This window comes from Odocoileus virginianus, chromosome 2 (assembly GCF_023699985.2).
Source record: "Odocoileus virginianus isolate 20LAN1187 ecotype Illinois chromosome 2, Ovbor_1.2, whole genome shotgun sequence".
Lineage (NCBI taxonomy): Eukaryota > Metazoa > Chordata > Mammalia > Artiodactyla > Cervidae > Odocoileus > Odocoileus virginianus.
Window position 1 is genome coordinate 13,675,844 of NC_069675.1, and position 25,269 is coordinate 13,701,112.

Consider the following 25,269-nt stretch of genomic DNA (forward strand, 5'->3'; position numbering starts at 1 on the left):
GGAGTAGATAGTGGAAGCATGTGAGGTTTATGTGCCTAAGAGGCCAAGCCCAAGGTCAGCTTTTACTAAACATCTTTCATCTGAGCGTCATCTGTCTTCTCTAAACATTTATTTTCTGTCTCCCTCCTCCTTTTCCTTTATAATGATAAAACACAAGGCAGTGACATGATTTATGCTATGCAGATTCAAATCTAAATTTCTAAAGTTGGTTGTCTATATAAAAATTGTTTAAACTTTACCTTTTTAATATTGTGCAGTTTTAATGCTAAATAATAAAATTTGAAAAATAATTTTGAAAAAAATGATTGCCCATAATCCCACCACTCTCTCAACATCTCATGGTTTTCCTTCTGGAATATAATCTTGATTAAAGGACTCTTATCTAAGGGCAACCAAAAACCATCAATATAACACCCAGGTTGAAAAGGACAAGTCACGTATTTGTCATGGGACAAAGTCCCAGCCACAAAAAATCACATCTGTGTTTTTAAAGCTGTTGAGCTTTGCCTTAAATTTATCTCTGGATACTTCTGTTTCCTCACTTTACAATGAGGAGTGTCCTTCATCTACCCAGATTGCATCTGCAAACTGTAAAAGAAAAAGGCATCTGTCAAAAGTTCTGAGGACATAGAATGTTCTAGAAAAACAGTCATTCCAATAGTGCTTACGTATACTCAGTGTGGAGGGTTTGAAGGGATTATGGTTCAAAGACTCAACAAGAGGAAGCATTTTTTTCCTAAGGGTGGATTGAGGGTTTCCTGCCAACCTCTTCACCTAACAATTTTGATGTTAATAAAGAGGAGAACAGAAACACACAGAGCCTGCAGACCCAGGTAGCCCCAGGCTCCAACGGGGCTGCTCCTTCAACAAAGTCAGAAGAGAATTCCCCGTCTAGCGGGGCTCAGCTGTGGTTCCCAGAGCCGTTCACATCTGGACTCAGAGCTGGCTGGTGAGAGCCAAACGTAGATATCCTTGTTTACTTTGTAAATGGAAGTTTGAAATGAAATCTTTTCAAAATGCTGGTTGACACCCAAGAGGATGTAATTAGAACAAGGGGCTTTCTGGTTTGAAGATGTAGAAGAAAGAAATGATCTGTCTCTTTGAAATCAAATTATTAAATTGTAACAGAGATGGGAGGTTTGACTTTCAGTCTTCAAAGCAAAGTCATGATGGGCAATTTTCTTAGTTTGGTTTTTTGCTTTAAATCACAAAAGCCAAGGTAGAGAAGAAGCAATCAGGGGCCTGGAGAACGGGGTCTGGAGGAGAAAGAAGAGCTGGTTGGGGATGGGTGATCTTCCATACCCTGTGCATTTCCCTTCTTTTTCCAACTCATGGACTTAAAATGCAATTTGGGGGCTTCTTGGGGGCATCTCACGCATGCCTCTCTCTTCCTTCCACATGCACTTTAGGGGAAGAGGTGGTATTACTGGTGGAAGCTGGACACACGTTAGAGGCCAAGTTGAAATTCATAATGCTGCATATCTTCAGATGAGTAGCCCACACTTCACATGATGTCACTGAAATTTTATTTTAGATTCCTAAAGCCTCTTTGCTAATTAAAACCATTTTGCCTTGGGACTTTTAGCTCTTTTAATTCTAAAATAGCCCTGAGAATTTCATGGTAATTCCTGATTAGTTTACTCTTCAAATGAAAGAGTTGTCTTAACTGCAGAAGGTGCCCATGAGGGTTTAACCCTCACCTCACTCTTTGGCTCTTTCTCCCTCTCCCCAACCCTTTCCCTCTGTCTCTCCCTCTTTTTTCTCCCTTTCTCTCTCTCTCTCTCTCACACACACACCCTCTCTGAAGTGACACACTCTCAGGGGCTTTAGATTCTGCCAACCCGTGAGTTCTGGTTTCAGCTCTACCATTTGCTAACTTAGCAACATTGAACATCCTTAACCTCCCTTGGCTTTACTTTCCTCATCTGTAGACTGGGGTAGTAATGAGCACCTCACAGGACTTTGGTGGGGATTAAACAGAACTCTCTGTATAAAATGCTGGGTATTGTGCTTGCATTTAGTAGACAGTGTATTACTGGTATTGTTGTTGTTCAGTCACCCAGTCATGTCCGACTCTGCAACCCCATGGACTGCAGCACACCAGGCTTCCCTGTCCCTCACCATCTCCTGGAGTTTGCTCATTCATGTCCATTGAGTCGGTGATGCCATCCAACCATCTCATCCTCTGTTGTCTCCTTCTCCTGCCTTTAGTCTTTCCCAGCATCAGGCTCTTTTCCAATGAGTTGGCTCGTCACATCAGGTGGCCAAAGTGTTGGAGCTTCAGCTTCAGCATCAGTCCTTCCAATGAACATTCAGGGTTGATTTCCTTTAGGATTTACTAGTTTGATTTCTTTGCTGTCCGAGGGACAACTACTACTATAACTACTATTAATAATAACAGTAATCATCATTATTAGCATCACCACAGTCCAGCTTCAGAAAATCCATATTGGGTTAAAAAATTTAAGACCAGGTACTTTGTTTTTTAGAAATAGAATGGTGCTTTAATTTTAAGGAGGGTATTGGTCAAAAAAAAAAATTGCTGCAAACATCAAACTTAGTGGGAAACATTAGATGAACTTGCTTCCTATTTCACTCAGAAAATTTAAGCCATCAGAAAAGAACTTCTCCAGACTCTTACAACTCTATCTACCAATTTGCCAGCACCCATCAGTTACATGCTGCCTTCCTCTTGACTCATAAATACATTATCTGGGCTTCTATCCCAAGGCAACCAACCTCATATACACTGGACCTCATCTCTATACTTTACATAAGGACAGTGGTCAAAAATTTTTTTATCTACATGTCCCTTTTTTGGAATTGTTTTACATCATAAACCCAGGTACTTTAGATCAGTGATCCCCAACCTTTTTGGCAGCAGGGACCAGTTTTGTGGAAGACAGCTTTTCCATGGACTGGGATTAGGAGGTGGGGGGCTGTGGTTTGGGGATGATTCAAGGTATTACATTTATTGTTTAGTTTATCTCTATTATTATTATACCAGTTCATTAGATGAGCTGAGGTTAGCTGCCTTAGATGGGACATGAACCTAGCAAATTGTTTTTGTATTCATGTTATCTGATTCTCTTCTGTTGAATTAGAAAAAGGTACCAAAAGTAATGCAAGTTCTGCCTTGCCTTAGAAATAACCACAAGCAGAATGAACCCCATTGGTGTCAAATACTCCCAGTGAGTGATTTTCTCTCTGAATATGTATCTGTTTTCTTGTCTGTCTCTCCCCGCCCCTCCCCCCGCCTCACTCTCACACACACACAGGTGTTGTGTTATTTAAAGCCAATATCTTGGTAGGAAATATGTTGTCTGTGTTGTCTGTTTCTTCACCGATACCTTTCTTTGAATTTGGTTCCATCACATCTGATTCCCCTTGAGTCTTATCCTAAAGAGAGAAATGCTCAGAGGGAATTAAATTAGCTTGGATGCTCCCTTAGGTTCCCCCCCTGCCCCAGATCTTGTTTAAAGCTGCAGAAGCAATTCAGAGTCCAGTTTAGCCCTGCTCTGAGCCAGTAGCTCCCAGTTTCTTGGACATGAGCATCATGTAGCCTAGAGGTTGGGCTCTGGGGAGGGTGGGTTTTGTGAGACCCTTGGTACTATCCTGTGGGCCAGCCCCCACCCTCTTTGCAACTACTACTCAATTAACCATCATCTGTGGACAGAAATCTCTTTTGCATCTATGTTTTGCAGTCACTGCTCCCTCATGGGAATAATAAGTTTCACATGTACTGTCCCCCACTCCTCCCCCAGATAAAGTAATACTTCCTCTTGCTTCTTGTAAAAGTGCCCCTTTCTGATTACTAGAAAGTCATCTAGTTTCCTAACTGCCTAAGAAGCTAAGTGTTCCCCTTCCTCACAGCCATGTGACTTGCAGAGTCCGATTGAGTTTGATTATGTGCCTTCCCAGCATCTGTCTTCCTGGACTTGAATCGTGTTCTCATCTTCTACAGCTCTTTACTCTCTTAAAATCAAAGAGAACCGAGATAAAAGTCTAGTTCTAGTACTTTCTAGCTGCATTGGCAAGGTTACCTAAGCTTTAGTTCCGTTTCCTCATCTGAAAATTAGGGAATAGTGATGTTTACCCCACAGGTGGTATAAGGTGTAAGGATATAACATGGTCTCCATGCTCTTAAGTGGGGGTGGAGCAGTGGGCAGGGTCTAAAAGTCAGAGTAAGACCAGGGGAATGTGAAGATCAACTAGGGTCAAAACTAGCCAGTGTTAGAAAAAACTGCTTAAAACTGAGTAAATCTATATTTGGGGATCATGTAATAGGAAAAGTATATTATCTTTGATGTGTAAGATTTGCTGTCAGAAAATTGAGAGTCTCGGGATGGGGGTGGCAGTAACAAAAATGGTGCTCCCCTTCCCTCACCCCACCACATGAGTGGGATGGCAGGAGGCACGGCCGGGCTTCTTAGAGTCACTTTTCTCTCATTGCTTAACTATGACAAATGATCATTGCCCCTTAAATGATGGGACTGCGAAGCCAGGCTGCTTTCAGATTGCTTTGTATCTGTCCTTTTTAAAGTATTCGCTGTCCTTGGTTTGTGAATGAGTTGAGTGATTATATCACACCACCACCACACACAGCCCAAATTCAGCGGAATTGAGCTCCCCTCGATTGACTAGCAGCCCTTAGGAATGAGATGTATTTTCCTGCTCCTGTGAATGTAACTGAGATTACTCCCCTGTACTCTGCTGACTCCCACTGTTCACTTGAAACCACGCCCTGTTCATCTGCCCCTCACACTGGCACAGGAAATGATCTCATTGATGGCCTTCCTTGATGGTATGTTTCTCTCTGTGGTAAAGGTCAGAAGCGTTACCACACTCCCTGCTGACAATGCTCTTCCTCGTCAGGATCACTTCTAAAATTCATGATAGTTCTTTTTCTCACCCCCCTAATGCCCAGGGGAACCAGGGTCCCTGCTCGATCCGGGGAGGTGCCTGTGCTCTGCACCAGCCTTTTCTCTAAGCCCTGGCTTAGCACCTCTGCCGCCCAGGTGTAAGCCTCTGTACCAGCCTTCCCCGCACACGCCGGCTAACTCTGCAGGTTCATGCATGGCTCATGTAAGCCTGGAGTTCCTTCCCTGTAAAATGGGCTCACTGGCAGCCTAAAGCGAGCCTTCTCCACCCCAGAACTGAGACAAGAGGAGTTTGTGCCTCTGGCCTTGGCCCTGGGAGCACCAGCGAGCTGATCTCAGATGCACTCAGCTCCATCCGCTCCCCTAACTTCACAGGGGCTGCTGACCAGCTCCCATCTTCATAAAATTCATCTATTGCCTTTTCTCCTAGACATTCCAGAAGCATTAGTTGGCTTTCCCACTTTAGTGTCTGAAGAGAACATACTCAGCCCCAGGTGAAAAACCTGTCTGAAAATTCCTACTAAAAAAACAGGTGTCATTCTTAAACTGTCAGAAAGTTAGCCATATATGAGGAAGTAATGAAATGGCTATAAATGATGTAAGCTTCACAACAGGCAAATGTGTTCGCAACTGCTGATGTCTGGAGAAGAGAGTTGAGGAGTTGGTTTCCAGGGGCCAGCCCTACAGAAAGTCCAATTAGGGCTGCTTTTTAGGAGGGGTGATGGTCCTCAGCGGTGTGGACGCCCTTCCCCCCACCCCCAGGGGAGCAGGGGTGTTAGAAGGCGGTGTTCAGACGGCTGCCTCCGACCCTTCTGACTGCAGAGACCCCTGCTTGAGTTGAATCCGTGGTTTCCACATCCCCTAGATTGCTATTCCAGACCTTCTTCCTGTGAGTGGGGCAGGGGTTCCAGGCCCTATTAGTGGATCTGTGGTCTCGAGGCAAAGTTTTCATAGCTTCGTGAGAGAACAGCAGTATCTGTGAGATACGCATTTGGTTAACAAGCTGGGGAGGCCTCTCATAAATTTCAGAGCAACAGGAACTGAATGGCTTCGAAACTCCAACTGCAGATGGCCTTGGTATGAGGTCTGTTCCGCAAACCAGAGCATTTGATTTTCCAATCAGCCCACGTGTGCATCAGACCCAGTGCCTGGAGGAGAGGAGGGCAGGGTCTGGAGCCCAAGGGAGGGGGCAGCCTACTCACGCCTGCCTGCCTGGACCCCAGGGCCTCCTTGGAGTTTCTGTTGGCCTCACCTTTCTTTTCCAAGTGAGGTGGGGTTTTTCTCTTTTAAGTGTCTAGACCTTTCCTTCCTTCACTTTGATATTTCCTTGAGTTTTCAGAAAGAAGAGAAAGAAGAACTAAGAGGGAGAAAGTAGAGGAGGGTACAGCAAAAATAAGGAGAGAGAAGAGGGGGGAGGGAAACAGAGGGACAGAGGCAGGCTGAAAGACTCCTTCGCTGGGAAGATGCTGGGAGTCGGGGTGTTGCCTTGTATGGCTCATAGTTATGTATGAAAAGGAAAGTCGCTCAGTCATGTCCGACTCTGCGACCCCATGGACCATGGAACTCTCCAGGCCAGAATACTGGAGTGGGTAGCCATTCCCTTCTCCAGGGGATCTTCTCAACCCAGGGGTCTAACCCAGGTCTCCCACACTGCAGGTGGTTTCTTTACCAGCTGAGCCACAAGGGAAGCCCAGGAATATTGGAGTGGGTAGCCTATCCCTTCTCCAGGGGATCTTCCTGACCCAGGAATCAAACCAGGGTCTCCTGCATTGCAGGCAGATTCTTTACCAGCTGAGCTATCAGGGATGCCCCTCATAGTTATGAAAGTTACCAGCAAATCCTCCACCTGATGTGACCGCCCGCCCTGCCTGGCTATAAGGCCAGCAACCAGCATGTAAGACACACTCAGAAAGTGAAGCCATCTTCTCTCCTCCCAGCTGCGCCCAGAGCCCTTTCCTCCAGAGCATCCCTGGAGCTTGTGTTAGCATCAGTAGGACAGGTCTTTTCTGTGAGCATACCATACTACGGTGTTGGGGTTTTCACTGCAGATTCTAGTGGTGTACCTGAGGCAAATACCTATAAAAGCCCCAAAACAAGAATAAAATCCCACCCTGACCTGTAGGGAGCTTCGCACGCTGCACAGGGCTTTTAGGTTTCTCAGCCCAGGAGGCTTAGCCAGTGCTTCCCCCAGAGGCTGCTGCAAGTGCAGAGGGCCAGGAGGTGGCCCAGCCTCGGACCATGTCTGGTCCCCTCCTCCCCATCCATTTCCCCAGCACAGGTCACAACCCCCCCCCCCCCACCCCGAGCCATTGGACGTGCTGTTGGAAACAGGAACCACCTCACTGCACACATTGAGCTGCTCGGGGTTAGGCACCAGGATGGCGCCCAGTGCAGACCTTGAACTAAATGCTTGCTCTTAAAATGTTTGGGATGTCACAGAAGCTTATGTGACAGAATAGAAATAAGAAGTTTTCATGAGTGTGTGTGTGTGCAGGCACACAGACAATGGGACTATAGCCCACCAGGCTCCTCCGTCCATGGAATTCTCCAGGCAAGAATAATGGTGTGGGTTGCCATTTCCTTCTTCAGGGTATCTTCCCGACCCAGGAATTGAACCGGGGTCTCCTGCATTGCAGGCGGATTCTTTAGCAACTACGCCACCAGGCAAGCCCAGTTCTCCCGAAGTGGTGGATTAAAGATGAGTTTTATTCTTGAAAATGTTTTTTATTTTACATCGGCACTTACAAAAGGTTTCTACAGTGATGTATCACTTTTGTAATCAGGAAAAGGGGGTTTAAAATAAACAGTATTTTAGTGATCATGATCATCACTTAGCATCCCTTGGTCCTCTCAGCACCGGGGGTTGAGTGAGAACAGTGGGATTGTTGAGGACTGGGAGGCTACCTTCTAAGCATCAGACTCCCCACCTCACGCTGCTCTCTGACTGCAGAGAGCAGACCAGCAGGTATTCGCCTTCATCACTGTGACGAGGGCAGGGAGTTTCCCCACGGCCTGGACTCTTTGGCTCTTAGCTATTGAACAGTAGACAGTGACATTGGCAAGTGTCTCTGTGTTGTCTTCCTGGGAGATGTCGTCCACCATAACACTTGAAGTCCCCTTCGAAAGCAGCTGCAGAAGTTGCTCTCTGACCATAGACTCGGGCAAAGCTGAGCCTGTCCTGCATATGCAAAATGGGTGCATTTCTATCTAGTGGACTGTGTGCATCCTTGCTTAGATGACCTGGAGGCATGGAGGCACGTGCTCAGGACTCTCTGACATGTCTTCATGTGTAACCTGATACCTGACTTCTTAGTTCTTTTAGACCCCTGCCCTTGTATTCCTTTGTCTGCTCTGTCCTTCCCATTCTTACTGCCTGTCTGTCTCTGTCTCTCTATCCTTCCTCTTTCCCCCACTTCCCTCCTATGCCCCTCTCTCCATCTGTCTCTCCTTCCGTCTCTCCCTTCTGTGTATCTTCTCTCCTTCCTCCCCTTCCCACCCAATTCTCCCTCCTTCCCTCTCCATCTCTCTCTCTTTCTCTCTCTCTCTCTCTCACACACACACACATACGTCTTTCTCACTTGCATCTCCTTTCTATGGTACCTATTTTTATAAAGCCTCAAGTCATTTATGAGTGGAGGCAAAATATCCATAAATACAAGATTGCGACACTGAGTCTCCTCCCGCTCCATCAGCTCTGGGGAGTAGTGTTCCCAAAGACAGATTCCGAGTGTTCCTTTTAATATGTTTCTATTGACCTGACACTTCACCACCAGGACCGTCAGCGGATTGTAGGCTTCAGTATCACAAAGGAGCTTGGAGAGCTGGAAGATGATCGGCTCCAACAAGCGTGCCTTTCAGGAGCCCTGCTGTTTTTCTTTTCTGAGACGCCTTTGTCTCTCTCCTTTGTTTCCTGTGATGCTAACTTGGTTCTGGTGATGATTGCCCATCAGAATCACCTGGAGGGCAAAAGGTACTGTATGTCAATTCTGTCTCAATAAACCTGACTTTTTTAAAAAAAAGTCACTTGGGCTGGGCAGCTTGTCACACAAATTCCTAGACCCCACCCCAAGGATCCTAACCCCGTAGTCTAGGGTGGGGCCCAGGAACTTGGCTTTCTGACAAGCTGCAGGGATGTGAAGCTGTCGGCCCACAGATCATACGTGAAGGAGCCTGGCTGTGAGCCCTGACAAGGGACTTGCAATAGCCACTTGGAGGGGGTTGTCTAAAAAGCCTTTCATAGAGCTTATCAAAAGCCTTTTTCGACATCTAATCAAATTAGATCCACTGGTCTCCAGGTCCTTCGTCTCTCCATATTTGCCCCTTGATGAGTTTAGTGAGCACAGAAATGCTGGTTATGTGACCTACAGCAGACCCTTTCAGCCTCAACTTATCATCCCAGTGTCTGCTGTCAGCAAGTGGCCAAGCCACTCATGAACCACCTGGGCCCAGGACGTGCAGATAACTGTAGTCAGCCCCCGTGTCCTGGAGGCGACTGCTGGGCAGGGACGTGCTGCAGGCAGGAAGAGGGCTGGCCAACTGCCCTGGGTTGCCACCTTCACCTGGCTTTGGGCTTCTCTGCTGATCTTCACATGTGAAAGCCGCTATCTTCAGTGACTGAAAGGCACCCCTGGACTTTTAGTTGCGCTGCAGTGAACTTAGGCAGAGAGGAGGAGATTATATGAGAGTGGTCTGGTCACATGTGGGACTCATTAGCATCATGGGATTGTAGGTGCTGATAACAGAAGAGCTAACAGTGAGCATAGTACTTACTAGGCTTGACCTCGCTCAACCTCAGAGCCACCACGAGGCAGAGGACTCGCTGCCTCCCAGGTGGAAGCTCAGAACGGCATCCAGGCAGCAGAGGCAGAACCCTCATCCTTGTCTTTCTGCCTCCTCAGCCCAAGGTCATGGCCTCTAAGGGCTCTCTGCATCAAGGATTCTGCTGTATTTTTTCTTGTTCAGTCGCTAAGTCATGTCCAACTCTTTGTGACCCTGTGGACTGCAGCACACCAGGCTTACCTGTCCTTCACTGTCTCCTGGAGTTTGCTCAAACTCATGTCTATTGAGTTGGTGATGCTATCTAACCATCTCATCATCTGCCTCCCCCTTTTCCTTTTGCCTTCCATCTTTCCCAGCACCAGGCTCTTTTCCATTGAATCAGCTCATCACATCAGGTGGCCGAAGTATTGGAGCTTCAGCATCAGTCCTTCCAATGGATATTCGGGGTTGATTTTCTTTAGGATTGACTGGTTTATTCTCCTTGTAGTCCAAGAGATTCTCAAGAGTCTCCTTCAGCACCGTAATTCAAAAGCATCAAAGCTGTACTTTTTAGGCTCTGTTTTTTTCCATTGGAATTATGAGTTTTCCAAAATTGTGATACTTCTAGAGGCAAATCATAAATAGATAGCAACATGAGTTTACTATTTCATGATGGTTGAAAATCTTACAATATGAAATTGGAGTTTGATTCACTCAAAAAAGCAAGAGCTCCAGGCACATATGTTTTTCCCTCCAAAAAATATATGAGAACGACCTACTCCCTAAATGCCCAAACACAAATATAAGAGAATCTTTTGTTTTTCTTTTTCTTTTTTTTTTCCATTTATTTTTATTAGTTGGAGGCTAATTACTTTACATCATTGCAGTGGTTTTTGTCATACATTGAAATGAATTAGCCATGGATTTACATGTATTCCCCATCCCGGTCCCCCCTCCCACCTCCCTCTCCACCCGATCCCTCTGGGTCTTCCCAGTGCACCAGGCCCGAGCACTTGTCTCATGCACCCAACCTGGGCTGGTGATCTGTTTCACCCTAGATAATATACATGTTTCGATGCTGTTCTCTTGAAACATCCCACCCTCGCCTTCTCCCAGAGTCCACAAGTCTGTTCTATACATCTGAGTCTCTTTTTCTGTTTTGCATATAGGGTTATCGTTACCATCTTTCTAAAGTCCATATATATGTGTTAGTATACTGTAATGGTCTTTATCTTTCTGGCTTACTTCGCTCTGTATAATGGGCTCCAGTTTCATCCACCTCATTAGAACTGATTCAAATGAATTTTTTTAACGGCTGAGTAATATTCCATGGTGTATATGTACCACAGCTTCCTCATCCATTCGTCTGCTGATGGGCATCTAGGTTGCTTCCATGTCCTGGCTATTATAAACAGTGCTGCAATGAACATTGGGGTGCACGTGTCTCTTTCAGATCTGGTTTCCTTGGTGTGTATGCCCAGAAGAGGGATTGCTGCGTCATATGGCAGTTCTATTTCCAGCTTTTTAAGAAATCTCCACACTGTTTTCCATAGTGGCTGTACTAATTTGCATTCCCACCAACAGTGTAACAGGGTTCCCTTTTCTCCACACCCTCTCCAGCATTTATTGCTTGTAGACTTTTGGATAGCAGCCATCCTGACTGGCGTGTAATGGTACCTCATTGTGGTTTTGATTTGCATTTCTCTGATAATGTGTGATGTTGAGCATCTTTTCATGTGTTTGTTAGCCATCTGTATGTCTTCCTTGGAGAAATGTCTGTTTAGTTCTTTGGCCCATTTTTTGATTGGGTCATTTATTTTTCTGGAGTTGAGCTGGAGGAGTTGCTTGTATATTTTTGAGATTAATCCTTTGTCTGTTGCTTCGTTTGCTATTATTTTCTCCCAATCTGAGGGCTGTCTTTTCACCTTGCTTATAGTTTCCTTTGTTGTGCAAAAGCTTTTAAGTTTCATTAGGTCCCATTTGTTTATTTTTGCTTTTATTTCTAAAATTCTGGGATGTGGGTCATAGAGGATCCTGCTGTGATTTATGTCGGAGAGTGTTTTGCCTGTGTTCTCCTCTAGGAGTTTTATAGTTTCTGGTCCTACATTTAGATCTTTAATCCATTTTGTGTTTATTTTTGTGTATGGTGTTAGAAAGTGTTCTAGTTTCATTCTTTTACAGGTGGTTGACCAGTTTTCCCAGCACCACTTGTTAAAGAGGTTGTCTTTTTTCCATTGTATATCCTTGCCTCCTTTGTCGAAAATAAGGTGTCCATAGGTTCATGGATTTATCTCTGGGCTTTCTATTCTGTTCCATTGATCTATATTTCTGTCTTTGTGCCAGTACCAAACTGTCTTGATGACTGTGGCTTTGTAGTATAGTCTGAAGTCAGGCAGGTTGATTCCTCCAGTTCCATTCTTCTTTCTCAAGATTACTTTGGCTATTCGAGGTTTTTTGTATTTCCATACAAATTGTGAAATTATTTGTTCTAGTTCTGTGAAAAATACCGTTGGTAGTTTGATAGGGATTGCATTGAATCTATAGATTGCTTTGGGTAGTATAGCCATTTTGACAATATTAATTCTTCCAATCCATGAACCCGGTATATTTCTCCATCTGTTTGTGTCCTCTTCGATTTCTTTCATCAGTGTTTTATAGTTTTCTATGTATAGGTCTTTTGTTTCTTTAGGTAGATATACTCCTAAGTATTTTATTCTTTTTGTTGCAATGGTGAATGGTATTGTTTCCTTAATTTCTCTTTCTGTTTTAAGAGAATTTGAAAGATGCAACAAAAACATCTATTATGCCATCTTGAAATAGCTGCCTACTGTGTCTGAAGGGTTATTTGGACAAAGCACAGATATTGGAGTCTAATAAATCCCTTTGGGCTGGTTAGTAGGTGACGTGTGGTTCCTTAGAGTGCTTCTGAGTAGCCTGAGAGGTCTGATGATGCCCCAAGCTCCTGAGAGCCACAGAGCTCTGAGTGAACCCAACTCTCCCCACCACCACCCTGGCTTTCCCAGTCCTGCCTGTGCCATGCCCAGGTGGACGTGTTTGCACTAAGTCATCTTCATGGCGTGATCACATGCCACCGTGTTTCTGTCATCCTTCCCAGACTTCTTCAGGTCTAAATTTCTGTTTGTTTACATAGAATCATACTCTACAGACCACATTGGAAATGTATTCCTTCTCTTACAGTTATATATCATGAACACCTTTTTGCATCATAATTCTTCCTCAGCATCAACTGGATGGTTAAATAGTACTCTTTTGTACCTTCCTTCAGTTTCCTGCCTTTAAAACAGATTTTTATGGAGGCTGTCTTTTGAAAAAATGATCTCTATTATTTTGCAAAAGTAAAATTAGGTTGTTCTTGGGGAATAGGCTTTAAATAGTAAAATTGCTGTGATATCTCTGAATTACACTGAGGCTTTTGGGGAGACTGTTTTGTTTCCTACAAAGCTAAGTAAGTAAAGCCCCCTGGCAAGCTCACAAGCAGGTTCTGGACTGGCCATTAGATAATTCATGAAAGCTGAGGAGGAGAAGCTGGGAGGGACCAGAAAGCCCAGCCATCCGGGCCCCTTCTCCAGGGGGGCGGGGACCTGTGGGATGTCTTGCTGTGCCTTGAATCTGAGCCACGTGTCTTCTCTCTCCCCAGCAGACCCGCCCGTGGCTGCAGCTGTGGTGTCCCATTTTAATGACTGCCCAGATTCCCACCGTCAGTTCTGCTTCCATGGAACCTGCAGGTTTTTGGTGCAGGAGGAGAAGCCCGCGTGTGTGTAAGTGTCCCTGTGGTTCTGCGGTGTTGGGGCTGCAGGCGTCCCAGCCACCACTTAAAACAGCATTTACCTCCACAAGCCATGCCAGAGCTGCCTGAGCGCCCTGGAGCCAAACATAATGGAGAACCAGAACAGTGGGCTGAGGGACACCGGCTTCAACCCTGCTGGTCCCAGCCCAGAGCCACTGAGGCAGGAATCCTAGGACGTGGAGCCTGGGTGTCTGCATTTTTAGCAAGCATCTCAGGTGGCTCCTGGGTTCCATAAAGTCTAAAACTTCCTGGATTCAAGTGAGGTTTTTCCTTTTTTTTTTTTTTTAATTGAAGTATAGTTGATTTGGGCTTCCCAGGTGGTTCTGCAGTAAAGAACCTGCCTGCTAACGCAGGAGACACCAGAGATGAGGGTTCCATTTCTGGGTGGGGAAGATCCCCTGAAGGAGGAAATGGCAACCCACTCTAGCATGCTCGCCTGAAAAATCCCATGGACAAAGGAGCCTGGTGGCTACGGTCCGTGGGGTTGCAAAAGAGTCGGATATGACTGAGCGCATCTGCATAGTTGATTTACAGTGTTATATTAGTATCAGGTGTGTAGCAAAGCAATTCAGTTATATACTTATACATATAATATATGTATTCTTCTTGAGATTCTTTTCCATTATAGGTTGTTATAAGATATTGAATATTGTTCCCTGTGCTATACAGTAGGTCCCTATTACTTACCCGTTTTATATATAGTAGTATACATCTGTTAATCCCAAACTCCCAATCTTGGATTCAAGTTTAATTCACTACTTAGAATTTTTGGAGAGCAAGACACTGGGTTGAATCCCTTTGAGTGGCCAGTAGCTCAGAGGTGAGGTCTGTGCCCTCTGGCATCTTTACCTCACAGCTAATAAAATAAGCCAGAAGGGCACACAAAGGGTTGGTGTGCCTGATTGGCAACAGGACAAAACAACTTGGGAATAAAGATGGGCATAGCAGGCCCAGCATGAGGTGGCGGGGGGTGGGGTGCAGGGGGGGTTGCTTCTTAAAGTATAGCTGAGCCCACCCACACTGACTGAATCAGAATCTCTAGGGATGGGACCCTGGAGTCACATTTGTTAAAAGCCACCAGTGATTGCAATGGTCAGCCCAACTGGGCAAGAAAGGCACATAAGTAAAGCCTTCTAGAGCAGGTGTTGGACTTAGGCTAATAGGGAAAGCAGAGAAGTTACTCAAGGCCTGGACACTCATGCACCCCTACCCTTTGCGTGCACTTCCGGCTTATTTTATTAGCTGTACTATACTGTTATGGGTCAGTGCGGCCACAGCAGGGAGGAGACAAATCTGCAGGTGAATTGGAGGCCAGAGCCTGTTGGAAGTTAGCCTTTATTCTCTAGCCAGTGGAAGCCATCAGTTTGGGAAAGGGATGTTTCAAGAAAGTTAACCTGTGCATGGTGGAATACTGTAAGCTGGCCCTGTACTCAGCCTTGGCACTGTGGGCATTTGGGGCTGGGTAACCCTTTGTTGTGTGGGCACGCCTGTGTGGCTGAAGGATGTTAGCATCCCTGGTCTCTACCCCCCCAGGTGCCAGTAGCACCACTTCCCCCCAACAGTCGTGGCAATCAAAAATGTCTCCAGCCATTGCCAAATGTGCCCTGGGGTGAGGAGATATGTGGAGGAGGCAGAATTGTCCTCCACCCCCTTTAAGAACCATCCATCTCTACGAAGATGCCATTTTTATAGGTGGGAAATGGAAGTCAGCAATTTCATATGATCCAACCTAATAGTACCAGTGTGTGTGTGCTAAGTCACTTCAGTCATGTCCGACTCTTTGTGACTCTATAGACCATAGCCTGCCAGGCTCCTCAATCCATGGGGATTCTCCAGGCAAGAATACTGGAGTAGCATGCCATGCCCTCCATCAGGGGCTCTTCCCAACCAGGGGGGTCAAACACACGTCTCTGGCATTGGCAGGTGGGTTCTTTACCACCAGCGCCATCTGGGAAGCCACTGGTACTGGTAAATAATACTAAATGTTAATAAAAAGCCAACGTTTATTGAGCTTTGCTTCATGCCAGTCACTGTTCTAAGCACGATCCACGTGTTAACTCATGTAATCCTCATGATGACCCCAGGGTGTGGAGAGGTTGAGCCCTGATCACAGAGGGGAGCGCACATTCAGACCCGGCTGGTCCGGCTCCTAAAGCTGCTTTCTTACCCACAGTGCTGAAGGGTGTCAGGGGAGTAGCCCAGGGGCCCAGGAGAGCCTGCCGCCGTAAGCAGTGGTGGGTAGGACTCCCCTTTTCCTGAGGCGCAGCTGTGTGAATCTGTGCAGTGGCCCCTTGGGGTGCCTCTGGGCCTCACTTGGGGGGCACACTGGCTGCCTCCCTCCAGGAGAACTGGATAAGGCCCCAGGTCACATCTGCAGAGCCAAGAGCCCTCCTGCCCACCCCATACATTCAAAGCACGCTGATGACAAGAGTCACAGTCATCACGACTACCACTCTTAGGAAAATACACACGGGAGCCTTGGGGACTGATGGGATTGTTTTCGTGACTTGCCTGATCACTGTGGAGAAACACTGGCCCTGAAGGAAGTGTGGCTCTTTAGCCCAGAAATCAGGAAGCCTCCAGTGCAGCAGGTGGAGGGTCTTCTCCCTTCCAGTCACCTCTCATGCCAAGACCTCAGGCTACTCCTGGCTATGCGATGAGAGGGTCTTCTTTGGAGAGAGAGGACAGTTTTGACCAAAATTGTGTCAGAAGGTTAGTGTTTCCACCAGATCAGGGGCTGTTCTAAATGTTGAGAGCTGGCAGCCTTGAGCCGGGGTCAGCAGAGACCCAGAGCAATAACCCTACCTGTGTCTGAGCCCCGTTGGCTGGTGGAAGCCTTCTGAGAGCGGGACGTGGGTGGCTCTCTTGTTCTCCTCAGTCGGGGTGCCAAGCTCTGCTTTTGGCTCATGGAGATCACTGTCCGTCACATTTACGCGCCATTAATGTTGGTTGTCTGGACAACTGGCCGTCTCTCTGCCCACTCACACTGTAACTATTACTGTAAATGATAATATTAAGCTCTGGGTAAAAACTGTGACTGTGTGCCAGCCCCAGCACCACATACAGTGACTAATGCCGCTCTCTCATCCTTCCTCTCAAGTAGAGATTCTTGCCCTTATTGTGTAAATCAGAAAACTTAAGCTCAGAGAAGTTAGGCAACTTGCCCAGAGGCCCAGAGCCCGCATACAGTGGAGCTGGGATTCAGTCCCATCAGTTCCAGCCCCCAAACCCATGTTCTGTGCTGCTGCCCCAGAGGGCACTCTTTCTGCCTCAGCCTCACAGAGTTCACTCCAAAAAGCTAAGTTTTTGTTTCCAGAAAAGGTATTGGCACTGTCCCTCTGCAGGCAAACCTTCCTCCAGGGGAACGTCAGGGTCATTCCCTACCTTGTTGCCCTGAGCACAGACTCTCAAGGATTCCTTCCTGTGGGTCAAGGGCAGAGTCTATAGAATCCACTTTTGCAGGATGGGAAAGCTGAACGTCTCTGGGGAGGCGTGGCCATGCAAGACTTTGCCTCCTGTTTACCTCAGTTTCCCCACTGGGTCTTGGCGGCCTAGGGTCGGTATTCAGTGCACAGACGTGTTTCAGGCAGCGATAGGTGAATCTGAATTATTATTTGGTGGCTTTAATTAATTGCTTGCATTTTGGAAGTCAGGTTTACAACTCCAAGCAGACAGCCAGCTTCTCTGGAGCGCAGCCTGCCCTCCCCAGTTCCCTAGTTTCCACCTCTGCCTACTGCTCCCTGACGCTGAAGCTGCCGCTGGCCCATCATCCTATCGCCCTTCTTTTCTGCTCACAACAGCCAGCTTTGATCATTTCTGTCTCCACATGAGCCTGTCAGCTCGGTGAGGGCAGGACCATACCTTATACCTTTTTGTACTTTCATTACTTAGAAGAATGTTCTAATTCACTCATTGCCTCTAGATCAGAAATTCTGAGTCTGTGCAGAGAAAGCAAAGCCTGCTGTTCCTGCTTTTAAGAACCGCCCTAGCTCTGGGGGAGCTGACACATTCATCTTCAGTAAAACTCGCAAACCTTGAGGTTAAGGGCATGTCAGTCACGGACTTACAAGGACAACCCACAGGGGCCGAAGATTATAGTCTGAAAAGAGGGAGTTCTTTCTAAAATACTGTTGGCTCTTAAGCTTTGTTTTCCATAATAACAATAGTCTTTGGGTCTCCAGAGTTAAAATGACATCTCACACTAAAATATGAAATAAAAAAAAAGTTAAAACAAATAACTAGTCAGAAATTGCCAAAGTTAATGAACATCATCCTGAAATATTTATGCTTCACATGAACCCTAGATTGTATTTTTTGGTCTCTCTTTAATAAATCCCTGCTAGGCACAAACCACTTTAGAAAACAAATAGGCGAAGAATTTCCAAAGGCAGTTAGTAAAACCAGAGAAATGCAAGGTTAGGACTCAAGCACCATTTTTTTCCCCTGAGGCAAATTCTGCAAACCGTTGGTCTGCCGCTTGCAGGAACCTTCAAACAAAGGGAAACAGTTGAAGGAAGCCACCCAGGTGACAGGTTTTCAGGGTTCCAGTGTTGGCAGCCAGTGGCGATTCGCTGAAGTGTCTCACAGTCCAAAATGCCCTTTCGTGACTGAACTCCCTGACTTTCCCACAGCAAAGTGTGAAAGCACATTGCTGTCGGCCAAGGAAAATATTTCACCTGGCTCTGGCACAGTGCCTTCCACTGGGAGCTGAACAGTCAAACACCCAGAGAGGGGTGACCGCCTTCAGTAAGCCCGCAGACTGCCTGTGTAACCGAGAACATGCCTCCCGAGAGACCAGGATGGGGGTGGTTTTCCTGCTGGTGCTTAAGCCACTTCATGTAGATCTATCACCTCAACAACCAGCAGGTGGTGGGGTTAGGGGGAGAAGTTAGGACCTCACCCAACCACAGATCTTGAGGAAGTGCACGCCTTCTCTCTGCCCTCACCGGAAGCAGATACTGAGGGTCACACACCAGGCAGGAACACACAGCAGTTAAAAGCATAAATTTCAAGGTCAGACAGACCCAAGTGACTTAGCACCATTAAGCCTCAGTTTCTTTGTGTATAAAATGGGGAGATGAGTATTTCTCAGGATTGTAATGAGGCCCCAGTGACCCTAATACATGTAGAGCTTTTGCTGTCCAAGTTAAGAGCCACTAGTCATGTGAGGCTATTTAACTTATTTAATTAAAATTTCATTTTTCAGTCTTGCTAGCCACATTTCAAATACCTAGTACCTCTGGGCAGCGAATGGCTACTATATTAGATGCCACACATACAGACACTATTTGTATCGTTACAGAAAGTTATTTTTAAATTTATTGTTTATTGAAGTATAGTTGACTTATAGTATTGTGTTAATTTCTGCTGTACGGCAGAGTAACAGTTATACATATATATATATTCTTTTTATATTCTTTTCTATTATGGTTTATCCCAGGATATTGAATAGAGCTCCCTGTACTATACAGTAGGACTTGCTGTTTGTCTATTCTCTGTGTAATAGTTTGCATCTACTAACCCCAAACTCCTAGTCCATCCCTCTCCCACCCATTGATCCTTGGCAACGGACAACTCTGTTCTGTCTCTGAGTCTGTTTCTGTTTTGTAGATAAATTCATTTGTGTGCTGTATTTTAGAATCCACATATAAGGGATATCATATGGTATTTGCCTTTTCTCCTTCTGACTGACTTCACTTAGTATGATAATCTCTAGTTGCATCCATGTTCCTGCAAAAATGACTTATTTACTTCTTTGTTGTGGCTGAGTAGTATTATGTTGTATATATGTGCCACGTCTTCATCCATTCATCTATTGAATTACTACAGAAGGTGCTATTAGAGCATTGGAGAACATCCAAGCCCAGTTCCCAGCAGAGTATAAGAGTGGCCTTCATCAGCACCATCACCATTGTGATCAGTACATTGTTAACCATGACCACAACTGAAGGATTCAGGTCCTGCTGAAGGAGCAGTGAAAGTCTAGTAGACCATGTGCCGTGAGGAAGCCCCTACCCCTCCAGAACACTCCTCCCCAAGTGCCCCAAGCAGAGAGGTTATAGGTCATGGCAAATCTTGTTCTTGAGGCCAAGAATGTGTGCTTAGTCACTCAGTCGTGTCCAACTGTTTGTGACCCCTTGGACTGTAGCCCGCCAGGCTCCTCTGTCCATGGGGATTCTCCAGGCAAGAACACTGGAGTGGGTTGCCATGCCTTCCTACAGGGGATCTTCCCAACCTAGGGATGGAACCCAGGTCTCCCACATTGCAGGTGGATTCTTAACCGTCTGAGACACCAGGGAAGCTCATGAATCCTGGAGTGGGTAGCCTAGCCCTTCTCCAGGGGATCTTCCTAACCCAGTAATCAAACCGGGGTCTCCTGCATTGAAGGCGGACTCTTTACCAGCTGAGCCCCCAGGGAAACCCCAAGGCCAAGAATGGGTAAAACCAACAGAAGAGTCCGGAGGCTCAGTGTCCCCACTCCCACCACAGCCCTGTGGATTTTCTCCATGGTTAAGGCAAGTTGGTATAAATATTTTTCTAAAACCTTAGTCCCTAACTGTTGGTCAACTTGATCCTTGGCCCCCATATTAAAGACTTTATCTTAGGGTCCCTGCCAAAAGTCTTGATTAAAATTCAGAACACTAGCCTCCAGCCAGAGAGTACATTATTGTTTATGAAGACAGTGTCTCTCAAGAGCCTTTAAAATGCTCTCATTCTTTTATTTACATTTTCAGTACTCATGCAGCCCTTTCTTTGTGTCAGGCACTTCCCAAGACATTAGCTCATTCAATGCTCATAACTCTATGAGGGAAGTTTTGTTACTCTGTTTTACTGACACAGAATCAGTGGCACAAAGAGGTTAAGTAACTTGCTCAAGGTCACACAGGCATTAAGTGGGGAATGGGATTCAAACCCATGACAGTTTGGCTCCAAGTCTATACCATGCTGTGCCCACTTATGGGATCCTATCCTGAGGAAGTAATCGCAAATGCAAGCAAAGTGTGTGCACAAACATAATCCATTGGCATTATTTATGAAGTCAAAATTGGATGCAGTCTAGACGGTAAGGGTTCAGTGAAGCAAACCCTGTGTAAATTACTTTACAACCATTCCAAATAACTCCTGCATGTTTCTAATGACATAGTAAAATGGTGAAGAGATGTCAAATGAAAAATTGATACAAAATAATATTTTTTAAAAATCTTAACTTTGTTAAGAAAACTATATAGAAGAAGTACTTGTCAGTCAGATGTGCAGTAATGTGGACTTTCTTTTTCTCTCCACTCTATTATAATTTATGTACTTTATAATTTACTTAGAAACGTTTTTCTAATTAGAGGATATTTTCCTTAAGAAGAAAAAAAATTATAAGGGCAGAGCTCTACATGCGTTATCACCATTTCTTTAAAATTTTAAAAGGCACCGTGAGCCAGGTGCAAAGGGGACTTAGGGGGAAAAACTGGGCAACTGGACAGGGCTAGAAGGTCTGAAAGCCCTGAGCAGAGGAGAAAGAGAGGCATGTCATTCATCATTTAATTTTTGTCGTTTGCTCCTCAGAAAGCACCAAAGCCACCTCCAGGCTGAATCAGCACACACAAGAGAAGGTCCCAGGGACCCCCTGGTTGGAGCACATGGCCCCTCATCTTCAGCTGAAGACAAACTCAGCATTCCTTGTTGTTGACATACCCATTCTCAACAGATGAAATAGAATGGTCAAATGGTATTTAAAAAATGCTCAGGCTTACACATTTGCCATTCCCCGTGGTGGCAGAATAATTCCTATTTTATTCAGATTCCTTTCTTAAACGGAGGTGCTGCATCTCGGGTTTCTCCTGCACCTGAATGAGAGGCCCACTGTACAGCTCCCGCCCTGGGGAAATGCCCAGGGAGAGATAGGAATAGCGGGGAGAGCGGAAAGGGGCAGACTTTGGAGTGTTGCTCTCGAGTCTACAACTTAAATGACCGTTCTGCCTCAGTGGTTCTCAGACCTGGCCACACATTAGAGTCACTTGTGTGCCCAGACCACTTGGTCAGGGGCATCTCCAAGGGGTGGCCTTGGCCTTGGCATTTTCCAAAGCTTCCCAAGTGATTCTGATGTGCAGCCAGGTGGTATCTGGTGCCTACCTGAGGTTGAGACAGCAGCTGAGTCAAGCGTGAGTCATTTGTGACCAGGTGAGGTGATGCTTCCTCTCATTGTGTGACTTATGCTAAAATAATTGGCATAATTAAGTCTAATATTAGTAGAAGCTTGGGAAATTTTTTAAAAATGTTTGTCACCAAACCTTCTCCCCCCCCCCCCCTGCCCAGTAAAGAGCAACTGAGAAGCCTGCCTATATTACAGATGAGTGGTGGGGAAAAAAAGGACCTCTGTCTATCCCAAAACCAGCAAGTCTAAATTGCCTTAGAAAGTCTAACCCTGGCTGCCCGTTGGAATCATCTGGGAGCTTTAAAAATACTGTTGCCAGTCCTTACTCCCAGGGACTCTGACTTACTTGGTCTGGGGTGTGGCCTGGACATCAAGGTTTTGTTTTTTTTTTCCAAGCTCCCCAGGCCATTCCAATGTGCAGCTAGAGTTGATTTCACTGGTCAGCCTTCATGGTGGCTTTCAACTTTGGCTTCATGGGAATCCCTTCAGACATTTCTTTAAGACCCCAGGCTCCATTTTCCAAGAGGCTTTGATCTGGGAGGTCCTGGGAGAAGCTCGAGTATCTAGACCACAGGCTATTCTGCCTCCCAGTGCAGTTGGGCTGCTTGGTGCTAAGACTCGCTGCTCTAAGAGCCCACCTAGGCTGTGACCTAGTCTTATGTACTGGGTTGGCCAACAGGTCTTACAGAAAAACTCAAATGAGCTTTTTTGCCAACCCAATATTTGGCAACAACTCATGTAACTCTTGTGCCTCACCAGGGAAGGTTTCATTCAGAAACACACTGAGCACCCTATTTCAATGAGACTGGGGTTTGAGTGTTTGCAGCTGTGACCCTAAGGGGACAAAGAGGCATTCTTTTTGGCATGAAGACATTCCTAATGGGCTCGGACCTCCACTGGAGCAGTTCTGAGGCAAGGCTGGTTGTGAAGGGCCCAGCACTCACATGTTAGGAAGAACAAGAAAGTCAGCAAAGTGTGACTCAGTCTGGGGGCTGTCTTTCCTGGTGAGTTAAGATGGCATTGTTTGGGGGCATCTTTGCAATTTGCTCTACCCACAGCAGGAAAATCTCTTTACAGGGCAGTCAGCAGCCCATCTTCCCTTTTGCTATGTGGTTTGTGAGTTTGCCATTGAATCAGTATCCAAGAGTATCTTCCAAATCAATTTGCATTACACCAGAAAGGTCTCCTTCACAGTTGAGATCCTTAGTTTTTAAACTCTAGAATCCACTCCCCACCCTCTTTCCCCATCTGTAAAACAAGGTAAATAGCTGCCCAGACCTCACATGCAGTTGTTATTATTGGGATTAACAGAGATGATTCATGTAGGAGTTTAGCATAGTCTTCAATAAGCTAATGTTGTAATTAGCACTAGGCTCCCACTCTTTTATTTAAATAGGATTTCTTGGAGCCCCCAGCACTGATTTGTTGGTTCATAGCATTTCCAGAACCAAGCAGTTGAGGCAGTTGAGGAGATGTTTGAATCCTTCTCTCCCAGGGCCTGTGGGTTAGAGGAGTTTAAGATGGGTGAAATTGCCTCTCCTACAGCCTGGACCTTTCATGGATGGCTGTGCAAATCGTCATCACACTTGCCTCTCTAGGAGGAAGCAACACCAACACCCAACTACAGAGAAGTCTCATTGACTTGGCCACAATTCCTGGTTAGACATCTAACAAAGCCCAGGCTCCCCAACCCTCTTCTGTTCAGTGGGTCACCAGAAATTTTGTAGAGCTCGGTCTTTCCTGCAGGAGCCTAGAGGCTGGCCTCCTCCAGTGAAGCTGGCAGGAAGGGCAGTCACAGAGGTTGGCGTAGTCCTAAGGGCCTTTAGGGAAAGACAGGCTATAAAGATCAATGGAAAGAGCTTTGGAAAGTGGATGGATGGATGAATGAATGAGTGAGTCTTCAATTTATATCTTCTTGGAGAAAGTGGTCTTTGAGATGGAGTTTGAGGAAGGAAGTGAGGAATAATGTCGCAGGCAGAGAAGGTAGCAGGAGCTGAGATGGACAAGGGGAAGGTAATCATTCATTCACAGACAGGTATGTCCTGAGTGTCTATGTGCTGGCACTAGTTTAGTTGACACTGGGGCGTGGGGGACTGATGGGTTGGCTGAAATCTAAGTGACAGAAGATAAAGTAGAGGGGGTAGAGTAGGGTCCTGCAGATGTGGGGTGTTGGATGCTAAATGAAAGGAGGAGGAAGCCCACAACCCAGGTGAGAGCCGTCAGGGTGCAGAGTGAAAACTCAGAATGGCTGGTGGGAGCATCCTTTGCAAGATTCTCGGTAGACACTCACAGCTTGTGCATCACCTGTGCCTGCTGTTTATCGCCTCTCAGTCTCAAGTTCAGTCCACACTTTAACTTTCTCCTGGTGGGAAGGGACCAGTGCCTTTGTTTTCTCCCCGGCCTACAGGGTGAGCTGTTTCCTGACTTTGGCCTTCACGTGATCCTGTTATTAAAACCAACCAAAAAAAAAAAAAAAAATTGCCCCTGTTTCATAATGCCCCGGTCATCTCCCTCCTAGCCTGAGCCTGTGAGAGTCTGTGCTCTTATGCACACTTCTGTGATCCAGATCCTTTCTCAAGCAAAGTCTTCTTGCCAGAACTCCCGCATCTTCCTCCTCTCCAGAGCCTGCTCTCTCCTTAGGTCTATGGAGAACCCTGCATTGTTGGACCTAAAACCTCAAATCTCCTTTACTGTTTCAAGATCAAGAGCTTAATCTGCAGTGTTTTTATCCCAATCCCAGGTAGTATACAGGGGGAGCAGCTTGCTGAGTGAGCCAGAACCCAGACCTGGGGTCCACAGATCTGAGAATGTGTTTCTCTCTCTTCCTTGGCAGTCTGGCTCTTTGCAACCCTATGTAGCCCACTAGGTTCCTCTGTCCAAGGAGTTCTCCAGGCAAGAATACTGGAGTGAGTGGCCATTCCCTTCTCCAGGAGATCTTCTCTCTGACCCAGGGGTTGAACCAGGCTCTCCCACATTGCAGGCAGATTCTTTACCTCCTGAGCCTCCCTGGCGTAGCGGTCACAAGCAGATGACTTGACTTTTCTGTGCAAAGACTAAATGAGAAAACATGGGTCAAATGTAAATTAATCTTTAACTGAAAGCAAGTACCTGAATTCAAACTAAAAATGCCTTTAAATGAGGTACATAACAATTGAGCTTTGGAATAAAGAGCACCAGTGGGAAACTTTTCCATTAAGCAGCCTTAGAGACTGAAGCTGTATGCTCCAGTATCCCAGGCTGTGGTCTTAAGCAGCCATTTTTGCAACATCTTCTGTTTTCCTTAATCGTAAACCCATACAGTACCTGTTCTTTTAACATTAAAATGATTAAACTTTCGTTAACATTGAGCAGAAGCTATGCTCCAGGAAAATACCCTGTATTTATCCTGTGACTCCTGGCATCTGGAGTCTGGAAGCCCAGGTTTAAGGGAATCACAGATGTGAGACCCCTGGGGCTTTTCAGGTCCTACAGTTACCAGACGGTGCTGCTGGTTCTACCCCAGTATGTGCCCCTGTGCACTGGATCGGCTGGTAAATGCTTGCAGGACTAATTAACCCTGACAAAGAAGATAAAAATCAAGCTACAGTCTTTGTCTCCTGCTGGCTTAGCGTGTTTTCTTTCTCTCATCACTGGGAGTTCTGACTACACACATTTGGTTTAAAAATAACCTGGGTTTT

The 25,269-nt window shown here is 46.0% G+C and overlaps 1 protein-coding gene across 2 annotated transcripts in view; it reads left to right on the top strand.

Moving 5' to 3' along the window:
- TGFA (transforming growth factor alpha) overlaps nucleotides 1-25,269 on the top strand; it is a 114,064-nt gene that overhangs the window by 81,397 nt on the left and 7,398 nt on the right. The window contains exon 3 of one of the 2 annotated variants that reach the window (XM_070476468.1): nucleotides 13,297-13,417. In XM_070476468.1, the coding sequence (XP_070332569.1) occupies nucleotides 13,297-13,417 (121 nt within the window). The remainder of the gene's footprint in view (nucleotides 1-13,296; nucleotides 13,418-25,269) is intronic. The other variant, XM_070476475.1, reaches the window with a different exon arrangement.